Raw genomic sequence first — 12,721 nt, 5'->3', positions numbered from 1 at the left:
AAACCTCAACATTATTAAAATCTTTAATTTTTCTTTTCCTTTTATTTCAGGTGTAGTTCTTTAACTTCCCCTCGATTTCTGCTCCCACATCTGTTTAGTTCTCTTGGTGAATTGCCTGGTTTTTATAAATTTAATAAATAATTATTTCGATTAACAATGGATTTTATCCTAGATTATTTTGGACATCACTTTTCTTGCTGTGGAGAACTCCACTTTGTGCATGTGACGTGGCATCACCCCATTTGTTTTGATCAGTTTGATTCTAGAGCAGCCACACACACATGTTCAAACCAAAGGTCAATAAAGTCCACTAGTGAGACGTGGATTAGGTAAGCAAGTTATACTTGTATTGCAACATGAAGGCCTACATATCTTCTTTGTAAGAGCGGAGTCTGTAGGCAGATGGTCCATGGGACGACATTTGATGGACCGAGCGTAATGTGATAAAGCCAGAGGTTTCTCATGTGAACGTCTGTCCTGAACAGGTCGTTGGAGGGAAGATGTCTGAGGCAGGTGTTCCTTGCGCTTACATCACCAAGGTGAAAAAGGGGAGCATCGCCGATGTCGTGGGCCACCTGCGGGCTGGTGAGCAAGGTGTCACTGTTCGTGATACCTATAAAATGCTTGTTGTTATTGTTGTTATTATTCTTATTATTTTATTATTAACAGGTTTGCCAGAGGTGGAGTGAAGGGAGATGGAAATTGTTTATATTGAGGGTTGAGAGAGTATCAGTTATGAGGATAAACGACCGATAGGACGACAATGCAGTCGACTCTCGTTAAGACAAAAGGACATTCTGTTGAGAATTCCCCTTGATGGATATTTACCTGGATTGCACAAAATCTATCTTTGTTACTCTGCGGATGCGAAGCGAAAAGCGGAGTAAAGCAATTGGTTCATTTCTGGCTGGCTGTCCTTCCATCTGCAAACGTCAGTTTATGATCGAGGAACAACTTCATTTCAATCGAATGTTATATTTTGAACACTAATCGGAAAACGAACCTGTAGTTTCGAGGACATTGACTCTGAATTTGTCCCAATCGCACATGCGCAGAAAGGAGTGAGATTAAAAAAAAGATTTTACTCTGCCTGCCTGCCTGGCAGTCAAACAAAATTGAAAATCATTCCAAACAGGAAACCTACTGTTTTTAAGGATATCATAAAGGACACAAACAGGAACGAATAACAAATGTAACGTTTTAAATAAGGTGATGTAATAGCCACTGTGTCAATGGTGGTAAGCTTCCGGAATTTTTGTTTTTTTAATACGACCTTTACAATCTTTATTATATTTCAATTGAATTACCTACTTGAACACTGCACGAGGTAAGGTGTTCTATGAATTATCTCATTAATCTTATTATTTATTGTGTTTCACATCCCAAAGCAGACCGAACGTTTGGAGAATGACTTGAATGGAGGTGCTCTTTATTGATAAATGTATTCTATATCCCACGGCGATTAGCAACTATCTCGATGAGGCCGACGCAGATCGACGCTAGCCTTCGCCAGCAAGATGAGTTCTTCATTCTTTATCGTAGAGAGTACATTCTGAGATATTCATCATGACAATGGCCTGGTACATGTTCTGCTTTACGGCTCCAGAGTAAGAATGTTCAGGACGATAAAGGTAAGAACATTGGGACTACAAAGGAAGGACAACCATAAAAAAATTTTTTTCAAATAATTCAAAAAAAATTCCCTTCAAATTAGACTGCGATTGATGTTTTTCAATAATTTTCAGAGAAAAAAATATTGCGTTTGGGTTCCCCTTTAAAATGCTAACTTATTAAAACTTCTGTCTGTTCCTGTAAGAAACTGGATATTACCTCATTTTTATGAGATATGCATCATCTGAACAAGCACCTGGACACCATACAATTTTATTATGGTGTTCCCTTTGCTGTTGAATTAATACCAGGTGGGGTTAACTCGACCCGTCATCCTTCCGAGGTCAGCAAAATGAGTACCAGCATGCTGGTATACTGTGTCGAAGTGGCGACCGATCCAGGATTGTACCCAATAGCCAAGGAGACTGCTCAGGCAGCACCAACGCTCTGCACAGAGTATGGTCCCAATCTCTTCCTCCTCCTCCCTTTGCCATCCTGGGGATACACGTTAAATGGGTGTCTCGACTGACGACATAAGTCGGTGGATGTTAAAGATGACGTGGTATCCTTCGCGAAGAGTAGGTGAGTATTCGCTGGCACCCTGAACAAATGACTAATTCATGCTGAAAACAGCAGGGGGGGCACTGCATCAGCGGCACAGCTATGCTCCCAGAACTGATGCAAACCAGCAGCCACAGGCTGCACACAAGATGATGATTATGATGTTCCGATGTGTGAACACGTCGAGTTCAGGTCTAGATTCCTATCCGATGGTTGTTGCACCATTTTCAGGCAGCAGGACATGATGCCATGGCCTGCTTGACAATATTACCCTACAACATAATTTTGCTGCAGGTGATGAGGTGTTGGAGTGGAATCAACATTCTTTACGAGGTGCTTCCTTCCAGGAGGTGTACGATGTCATACTTCGGTCAAAATCGGAATCCCAAGTCGAGCTATTGGTCTCCCGTCCAGTTGGGTAAGGCAACCCAATTTATTGACCATTCACACGATAGCAATCAGAACCCTGAATGTACGTTACATTTTCGAGCCAATCTTTGTTTCAAGGTTTCAATGGAATTGTTTGGATTTTAAATAATCAATCCAAAGAGTTTTTTATTCGAGACCCTACATGGACTGTGGATGTGTGAAACATACCCTATATAGAGTGTGGATGTGTGAGATGTACCCTATATGGAGTGTGGATGTGTGAGATGTACTCTATATATAGAGTGTGGATGTGTGAGAGGTACCCCACTACTTCCCTCCTCCCAGCAAGACATCCTCCCACTCACAGCCACTCTTTGCTTCCTACCGCAAAGCCAATTTTCAATCCAATTAACCACCTGACCAGCTTCTTCACAAACCCTCACCTTGGTTAACAACCTCTGATGTGGTACCTTATCAAATGCCTTCATAAAGTCTAGATATACTATGTCCACTGCCTTTCCCTCATCCACCCAATCAGACACTGCTTCATAGAACTCTAAAAGATTTGTTAAACAGGAACCACCTTTGGTAAACCCATGCTGACTACCTTTCATCAGTTTGTATTTATTTTAATGGTTCCTCATCCGGCCCTTAATTAATGTCTCCAACACCTTCCCCACAACTGAAGTCAAACTAACAGGTTTATAGTTTCCCAATTCTTCTCTGGATCCTTTATTAAATAATGGTGGTACATTTGCTACTCTCCAATCCTCCGGTACCTGTCCTGACTCCGGTGAATTATTGAAAATATCCGATAACATCTCGCTTACCTGCTCAGCCACCTCCATCAATACTCTCAGGTGTATATTATCTGGACCCGGAGCCTTGTCTACTCTTAGATTACCGAGCGGTTCCTTTATTTCCACCACTCCAACCTGGATCTTCTGTAAAAACCCTCCCTCACCTCCTCGATAGATACCCTCATCTATTGATAATAATTCTCCTGACTGTTCTTGTGTAAAAGTTGAAGCAAAATACCTGTTTAATAAGCCTGCCATCTCACCTTCCTCACTAACCACTCTCCAGGTGCTGTTCCTCAATGGGCCCACACTGGTCCTAACCTGTTATTTTCCCTTGATATACTCAAAGAAAGCCTTGTTATTATGTTTAATATTCTTAGCCATGTCCTTCTCATACTCTCTTTTGGCTTGACGAGTTATTTTCTTGACTTGTCTCTGTTTACTACGATAGTGATATAAATCCAACTCCAGTCCTGTTATTTTAAACCTAATAAATACCCTTTGCTTCTCCTTAATGGCATTCCTTATCTCACTGCTCAACCACCCTGGTCTATTTCTACTTCTAGTTTTACACCTCATTGGAATGTACTGACTGTGCACTCGACACATTTTCTCCTTGAAGGTTTCCCATTTCTCTGATTGTCCGGTTGTTAGTTTCTCCCAATCGACATCACCCAGTTCTCTCCTCATACCCTCAAAGTTTTCGTTCCTGAAATCTAGAAGCCTTACCCTGCTATCCTGAACTCTAATCCTTAACAGAATCTTTGCACACACAGTGTTATGGTCATTTGCTCCTAAATGCTCCCTGACCTCCACCTCCTCCACCATATTGGGATCGTTACTTAAAAAGAGGTCTAACACTGCACTCCCCCTCGTGGGCTTATCTGCAAACTTGGTTAAAAAGCAATCTTGGAATAAAACTAGGAAATCCTCATCCGCTCTTCCCTTTCCCTGATCCTGGACCCAATCTATCCCTGGCAAGTTAAAAATCCCCCATAATCAGTACTCTTCCCTTACCACATGCCCTTCTGAATTATTCATGTACTCCTCCTTCCTCCTCTTCCTACACCCAGTGCCCTATAAAAGCATCCTACCAGTATCTTACTGTTTTTACAATCTCTAATCTCTACCCATACAGAATCCTCAACATTTATTCCTTCCTTAATGTCACCCCTCTCTCTTGATGCAATGCTGTCCTTTACCCAGATTGCTCCTCCTCCTCCTCCTATTCCCTCCTTCCTATCACACCGATACACCTTGTAGCCTTCTAATCCTGTCCTCCAGTTACTCTCCTCCTTAAACCGTGTCTCACTCACTGTAACTATACCGTACTCCTCACTATCCACTTTGGATTCAAGCTCTTCCATCTTATTTTTTTAAACTTCTGGCATTGGTATACAATAAGTTTAACTTTTCCCTTCCTGAAATTCTATTTTCCTGCCTGGCATTACTTATCATAATTACTACATCTGTTCCTTCCTTAATACCTTTCCCACCCTCCACTGACTGAAAAAATCCTCAATTCCTTCCTCAATTCCCACTGCAAACCTTGCTGCCCCCTTTCTATTTAACATACGGCCATCATTCTGGAAACACTCCCTTTGTCCCCTAAATGATTCCTCCCTACATCATTCTTCCAGCCATTGGTTGACGTCTATTTCTCTGCTCATAATTTCTTTATCCTTTCCTAATCTTGGGAGAATCCCAGAAAACATGACCTCACAACCCTTTGCTTTCAGCTGCTTACCCAACCAAAATCCTGTATCTATTTTTCAAAACCTCTGAGTAAACTTTCCCTCCATCATTCACACCAAGGTGTACCACAACCAACTTCTTCGTGCCATGACCTGATACAATATCGTTTACCCTTCCTTCGATGTCCCTAACTCCTGCTCCTTCAAAACTGCACAGAACTCTATGCCTGCAATCCTTCCTGCAGAATGAACAATCAACAAGTTTAATAATCTCATCACTCACAAAAACTGTCTCGCAAACCTCATACCAATTTATATTGCTGCACCTCCACCACTGCCTGCTCCTGCTGCAGCCTCACCTCTGCCTTCACTTGCTGCACTCTCACCTCTACCTGCTTCCATTTCACCTACACTACTACATGCACTCTTACCACTTCCTACTCCCGCTGCACCCACACCACTGCCTGCCTTGTTGGTTGACCAAGTGAGTTTCACCTTAAAACTCCTTAGATAAGTGGAGGAGCTTAATTTTTAAGTTAAACCACTGATTACATACAGGTGAAACATATTGTACTTATTTTGTAACCTTTCAAACAAATAATTTGCTCCTGAAGTGATTTAGGGTTAATTAGGTGAAGGGTTTGAATACTTTACAGCTGAGAATCATCTGATTTTTTTTTTTTTCTGTTAATCGAAGTTATTCACATTTTATCTTCATTTTAAAACTTTATCACTTTGTAGTAGTTTATGAAGACTCTATATATATATATTAAGTTTGATTTGAAAACATCATGAAATAAGCTCAGGTGGCATCAAAATGTGAAAACCGTGGATGGGGGTAAACAGGCCAGTTTTTTTTTTAATCGTTTTTGACCCTATCTCTCAATGGTGAAGAATCACTTAAAATATTTGAGTGCGGTATCTGGATTCGGATGTTGACCAAAATATAATCAACTTGTCCTTGTCGCACATCCAACCTGTCTTACCTACTGGTCTGGATTTCCCTCTTACATGAGCATTTGAGCAAGAGCCTTCCTTCAATGTCCCTAACTCCTGCTCTTTCAAAATTTGGGAATATGCATCCAATGGACGGACGGATTTCCCATTGATGGATTTCTACAGTGCCTCTGCTGTAAGCTCATTCCATGATGAGCATTTCTCTCGAAATCCATCGATCTTCGCCCGACGCTAAACATCCGCAAAATATCTTGATGTCTTTTCTTTTGACTCCTCAAAGAGAAACTTCACATTTCATAAACTGAGGATTGTTTGATCTAATAACCTTTTACGGTCATTGTATGAGACGGACACTGCAATCCATAATAATAAATGTCTGTGTGTCAGTGCGTCTCCTTCATAACTCCAAACCATAAAACCTAGTGGACCGAAACTTTGCATGCATACTAAGGGAACTCCAAGGGAGTGCATGAATGAAAATTGGGTATTTGGGTAAAGTTAAACACCCATTTTTAAGCTAATAAAGGGCTTATTAAATTAAAACAAAAAGCAGACATACCCTTGGTCAGCCCGCGTTCATCTCGCAGGGGTCTTGATCCGCCATTTTATTTCAGCCGACTCAAAAAGCCTTGGCCATTTTGCATGATGACCTCTCACGGACTAATTAAAGTGTGTAATCAAAATCGGTCTTCAGATTTGACGATCGTAGCTGGTGGACTAAATAACGGTCCCAAATCTGGAGTGAAATCTGAAAATTTAAAGTAATTACCAATTCTTATAACTAAGCATATTTATGCATGTACTTTGAGCAAGCAAGAGCTGTGATCCCTTCCATCTTAACTTTTTTCTACTGTTCGGAGAATTATATTGAGTGAAGAGAAGATGAAGGAATGCGCCTCACGTGTAACTTCATCGAGAGCAACAAAAATAATTACGATAAAGCGCTCGTCATCGAATGCTTGATCTTCGCGGGATACATCGCTGATCTCCTGCCAAGCCAGCCATTCCTTATAATCCGTCTCGTTGGAGTGCTTGCTTGAGTGCTTAAGGCACTTGGTGAGTGCTCTACAAGCCGCTTGGTAATAGCTGCCTACTCCTCTGAGCTCCCAAGGTTGATCGGGACAAAACTTTATAAGATCACATTTTTACCTCGATACGCCATCTGAGGGGTTTTAGTCATTTTCTTATAATTCATAACTTATGAACACATGAACCACCACCTGTTGCAGGGAAGGAATGGGAGCCTAGAGGGAGGGGAAGGGATGGGGTGGGAGTCTCGAAGGAAGAGAAGGGATGGAGTGGGAGGAGGCAGGGGCAGGGGCAGGGGTGGGATAGGAGGGAGAGGTGTAGGAGGAGGGAGGCGAAGAGATGGGTGGGAATCCGGAGGGATTTGAAGGGGTAGGTGGGACCCTTTTCTCCAGAACCGCTTAACACATCGATGCAAAAGTTCACGCATTTGATCGACGAGCCGTGCGGAGAATATATATTTGAATTTTTTTTTCATATTTATCTTCATTGACACAATTTAGTTATAATGTGCACAAAAGTGGTCATTAAATATCCTAATAATCAATAAAGCTACGGATAATGGCAATGCATGTGACATAATAGGGTGCATGGATGATGCGGGTAAATGGGCCATAATAGCAGTGGGCTATAATAGTAGCGTGTTCAGTTAACGACGGTATTTTGCTCAGAATGAGCACGTAAGGCAAGACTATGTGCTCTACCGAGTGCCATTCTAGTCGTTGAAGTCATTTTTTGCCAGCTGTACAATGTGTTGATTTGATGCATTTTCTTGGCTAGAGAGACTTCGAGAATTCCCGATGGCTCACAACCACAGCTCGACTCAAGTAAGTCGACGGCCTTTCGATCGATGGCCGAAGGAGAACATTTTCCTTTAGTTTTGAATCAGTTAGAGGTGGAAGAGAGTCTCTTCGAGCTTATCAGTACCGTAGACACCCTCGAGCTTCTTTAATTCTTAACCTGGGTTAACTTAAGTCGTTATACCCCATAGGCCAGAGATGCTGTGGACATTTTTGTCAGCACCTTTGTCAGCACCATAGACTGTCTGCTGTAATCAAGACCTTTCTTGGTTACAGTAAGGTTTGCGGTCCCTTTGTGGCATGAGGAACGATGAGCTGTAAAAAGAGAGATAAAATAATGCAAGGATAAGGAGTCAATTATTGTGTACACCTCTTTGAGTGTTTTTCAATTTCTCTCAGGTTCAAGCTCATTTGAATCCCAGAAAATGGACCGTCCATCCATCTCTGTGACATCACCAGTCAGTCCGAGTCTGCGGGATGTTCCTCAAACACTTCCCGGACGCCTTTCGGTCAGAAGTAATGCAGCTCTTCACAACTCTACTTGTGTCACTTCTGAGTCACTCCTGCACCACCTTCCCCTCGATGCCTTTGAGGAATTGTGACTTTGTGTTTAGTCCTTCGAAAGCTTTGCACTCGGATTATCACTTAGAATTATAACTGAACCTTGTTTGAACACACACACACACACACACACACACACACACACACACACACACACACACACACACACACACACACACACACACACACACACACACACACACACACACACACACACACACACACACACACACACACACATTTGTCTGCATAATCTGATAAAAAATTATTGATGTAATCCACAGATCAAGTTGTGGTACGACAAGGTTAACTACCAACTGGTAGTAACGGTGCTTTGTGCCACTGAGCTCCCACCACGACTAGATGCTCGCCCCCGAAATCCCTACGTTAAAGTTTACTTCCTTCCAGATCGTAGGTAAGCTCCACAAAATACTACCTGGTCACTTCATTCGGATGGGCCTACCTATTGCATAGGCCTTGTTGTGGCGGAGAACTACCAATGCAAATTTGGTCGCTCCGATGATGTGACTTCCTTTTTAAACAGCGTGCAACAAAGCTGTGGGAAGAGCACAAGTTCAAACGGTATTCGCAGAAACTAAGCTCCGATCATAAGTGTTCACAATTACCTTCTTTAAAAGCCTCGATGGTAAGCCGTGAAGTGCTGTCCTGTAAATTGGTTCAAAATGCGTCTCCTTTTCAGTGATAAAAGCAAACGCCGTACAAAGACCTCTCGTCGGACGCTGGAGCCTCGCTGGGGACAGACTTTCGTGTACTGCCCGGTACACCGACGAGAATTCCGCGAGCGAATGCTGGAGCTCACGTTGTGGGACCAGCCGCGGGTTCCAGAAGAGGAAAGCGAGTTCCTCGGAGAGGTGCTGTCACGGGGTACCATTTGCATCGTAACGGCATCGGCCTGGCGTAAATCGTCCTCACGAGTACATGAGATGTAACGGTTTCCCACAGATACTCATCGAGCTGGAGACCGCTCTTCTAGACGACGAACCGCACTGGTACTCGCTACAGACGCATGATACCTCATCTCTCCCACTTCCGCGACCATCTCCTTACCTCTCACGCAAGCACGCGCAAGGCCACGGCACAAAGAAGTTACAACGTGAGTTTCACTTTGTCACTCGCTCATCGTCTCGGCTCGGATAGGAATGCCCAAGGAAGGGGCGAAACGAACCGCCAACGGGGTCGAATGGACTCACAAGTGGCAAAGTGCAATGGACATTGAAGTATGTTGTAAAATCTTATTGTTGTGTTTCTCAATTTTTATTTGTCCTTCTGCAGGGAAAAGCTCCCAGGCTGGTAAAGCAGGTAATTATCCTTGTTCGTTGAGGCATGGAAACTTCATTTGCGACCCTCCAACGCAGAAACGGCCCAACGTCATTGGCTTGTCGATTGTACGCACAGTGTTGCTTGGCATGTTTGGTTTATCGCATTAGTTTGGGCTCGTGGGCCCAGACAATAGCGGCGGTGCGCTTGTGTTTTAGAGCATGAAATGTGCACCTTGCTGCAAAGTCACACACGTAACCAGCCAGGAATGCACGGCGATGCATGTGTTCGATCGGTAGTTCGACGACACGTTTGTAAAGTGAGTCTCTTTCCGGGTCTTTTTGTCTGGACTTACTTTGTCCTGTGCCAACGATTCGGAGCGCGTGTTTAATTACACCCAGGCTTGGCTCGTGAGTCTTAAGCGTGGCACCTAATCTCCTTCATCCTGCTGCTCTTCTCTCCAACCCCACTGACAGTGTATTGCCTTTTGGCCTCCGTCTCCTTACTCTTCCATGAGCCTCGACTTTTATTTCATTTTAGACATTTAGCCATGTTTCTTACAAATGGAGCCAAATGGTCTCACCACGACAGGTGCCCAGGTTACCGGGCGATTGTTCAGATTGCTTGTGTCCTCGTCCCAGCTCACAGAGTGTTGTACCTTTTGTTGTGTATGTTTATCGTTTGTAATACATAGCATGTAAACACTTGTTATCACTATCTTCCAATGTCATCTTTTTTTTTTTAAACTATTGCCGTAAACACCAGTGTGTGTGTGTGTGTGTGTGTGTGTGTGTGTGTGTGTGTGTGTGTGTGTGTGTGTGTGTGTGTGTGTGTGTGTGTGTGTGTGTGTGTGTGTGTGTGTCATTGGTTGTTATCTCCATAATTGCGGGTTTGAGAAGGTGCAACGAAGCCCTCCCAGGACTCATAGTATTGACCTCCGCTTCAGTAAGGGATCACAGTTCATGGACCGAGCTGTTCAACTTTGTTGTTCTCAGAGTTTTATTCCGGGAGCTCTGTTTCGGATCGTCACCGAACCCCGGACTGCCTCCACTTGTGGTTCGTTTGTGGTAATATTCCCGGGGATGGTTTTTTTTAAATCGCATGAGGATCTTCTTTATTATTCCTGTTGCCCCAATTATCACTGGTCGTGAAATTTCAACACTCTTCAGCTTCCAAGATCTCTCAATCTCATTTTTGAGGCCCGGCTATTTGGTCATTTTCCTGATTTCTGTATTATTTAAGCCAAAATCACTGGGTACTGATATCTCGATCAGCAACGCTGTCTTTTCCTTTTTGTTCCTGAGTACGACGTCCGGTCACAATGCTTTGTTTTCTATGTTCACGCTCGATGGGATCACCAGGTCGTATGTGGGCAAGACGTCCCTCTTTTTCAATGATTGCCCTCGGTTCATGTTTCCATGGCTTTACTAGAACTGGGATGTTGAAATAATTTTTACAGATATGCCAATGAATCACTTTGTGTCCTTTGTTGTGCCATTGTGTGTAAAGTTGTTCTGATAATAGTTTGTTACATCCCGAAAGCAGGTGACTCGTACTTTCTGTTTCTGTCTTGCTGAGCCTACACTTGTCCGTCTGTCTCAGTCCCACCATATTTTTTATATCCATTGGTATGGTATCCTTGATCTTGGTCCTTGTCCCGGCCTGTGCACCGAGGCCCTCAAGCTGGCTGAGCGGTTTTTCGAAGCTTCAACTTAAGGTTGAGTGTAAGGAGTGGAGTTCTATACTTCCGCATTGGCAACTCAGGGGAGCCAGCCACTCAAACACCATTGTTTACAAAATGCGTGTGTAAATGTCACGCATTTGCGAATCTAAATGGAGTTTTTACAACACAGCCCCATGGAACAATGTCACAAAGTCCAACACAATGTAATACAAACAATTTACTTACATCATGGGAATGGGGGTACACAGAAGGCAAAACGATACAAGAAGTAAATCATGGAGGTACGACGACGGACTCAATTAATTAATTAATAATGATGGACTTTATTAACCTACTTTGTAACTGCTGGCAATGATGACCAGGTCCCAAGATGTCCCGCTTTGAGGAAACCCCACTTTGATCGGCCCATTGACTCTGATCCACGACGTTTATTATTATTCAATTCAATTCAGCATGGGATTAAAATAAATTAAATTCAAATCAGATGGAAGACGAAAGAGGTACAGTCCTGCATCGGAGTCACCAGAAGGAACCCGAACACGGAAAAAAAAAACTAAAGATTAAGTAATCAGGAGGAACCTGGTTCGGACTCGGGTTTCAGCCACTACTCCTCTTCCTTCAAAACCATCCAGGCACAGCCAAGTGAGCCTTATTTTTTAAAAAATAAACAAAAAAAACCACCAATTTTCAATTAATTTAATAATTCTGGCTGCCAGAACATGCGTCCGATGAGGTTGAAATTTAAAACATACATTCTCCATCACAACTAGATCATAATTTTGAAGTTCCACGTCGATTGATACAGCAGTTCAAGGGAATGAATTTTTTAAAAAAGATTTTCCTTAAGGCTTGGGGAACATGTGTGTGAAGTTTCTCCTCAATCTGTCCAGCCATTGTGGAGGAGATTTTTGAAGGTTTTTTTTTTGGTAAATTCAATATGGCTGCCAAACCATGTGCTCTATGACGTCATAGGTGGGAAACGTTTTGTTCCTCATGGATAGGCGGTCATACCTGTAAAGTTTCACCTCAATCTGTCCAGCCATTGTGGAGGAGATTTTTGAAGGTTTTTTTTTTTGGTAAATCCAATATGGCTGCCAAACCATGTGCTCTATGACGTCATAGGTGGGAAACGTTTTGTTCCTCATGGATAGGCGGTCATACCTGTAAAGTTTCACCTCGATCTGTCCAGCCATTGTGGAGGAGATTTTTGAAGGTTTTTTTTTTTGGTAAATCCAATATGGCTGCCAAACCATGTGCTCTATGACGTCATAGGTGGGAAACGTTTTGTTCCTCATGGATAGGCGGTCATACCTGTAAATTTTCACCTCGATCTGTCCAGCCATTGTGGAGGAGATTTTTGAAGGTTTTTTTTTTTTGGTA

The 12,721-nt window shown here is 42.9% G+C and overlaps 1 protein-coding gene and 1 long non-coding RNA gene across 11 annotated transcripts in view; one reads left to right on the top strand and one right to left on the bottom strand.

The window, feature by feature from the left end:
* LOC147009122 (regulating synaptic membrane exocytosis protein 2-like) overlaps window positions 1–12,721 on the top strand; it is a 111,993-nt gene that overhangs the window by 47,734 nt on the left and 51,538 nt on the right. For 7 of the 8 annotated variants that reach the window (XM_085862684.1, XM_085862683.1, XM_085862686.1 and 4 more), the window contains 8 exons: window positions 486–585; window positions 2,467–2,590; window positions 7,799–7,845; window positions 8,218–8,327; window positions 8,664–8,794; window positions 9,080–9,251; window positions 9,343–9,493; window positions 9,673–9,699. In XM_085862684.1, the coding sequence (XP_085718810.1) occupies window positions 486–585; window positions 2,467–2,590; window positions 7,799–7,845; window positions 8,218–8,327; window positions 8,664–8,794; window positions 9,080–9,251; window positions 9,343–9,493; window positions 9,673–9,699 (862 nt within the window). The remainder of the gene's footprint in view (window positions 1–485; window positions 586–2,466; window positions 2,591–7,798; window positions 7,846–8,217; window positions 8,328–8,663; window positions 8,795–9,079; window positions 9,252–9,342; window positions 9,494–9,672; window positions 9,700–12,721) is intronic. The other variant, XM_085862689.1, reaches the window with a different exon arrangement.
* Window positions 1–12,721, bottom strand: part of LOC147009123 (uncharacterized) — a 66,603-nt gene that overhangs the window by 3,270 nt on the left and 50,612 nt on the right. The gene's annotated exons all lie outside the window — the stretch shown is intronic.

Source organism: Eptatretus burgeri, chromosome 17 (genome assembly GCF_056783735.1).
Source record: "Eptatretus burgeri isolate ZD-2024b chromosome 17, Ebu_testis_v1, whole genome shotgun sequence".
NCBI lineage: Eukaryota > Metazoa > Chordata > Myxini > Myxiniformes > Myxinidae > Eptatretus > Eptatretus burgeri.
This window is presented reverse-complemented; position numbering and strand designations above follow the sequence as displayed.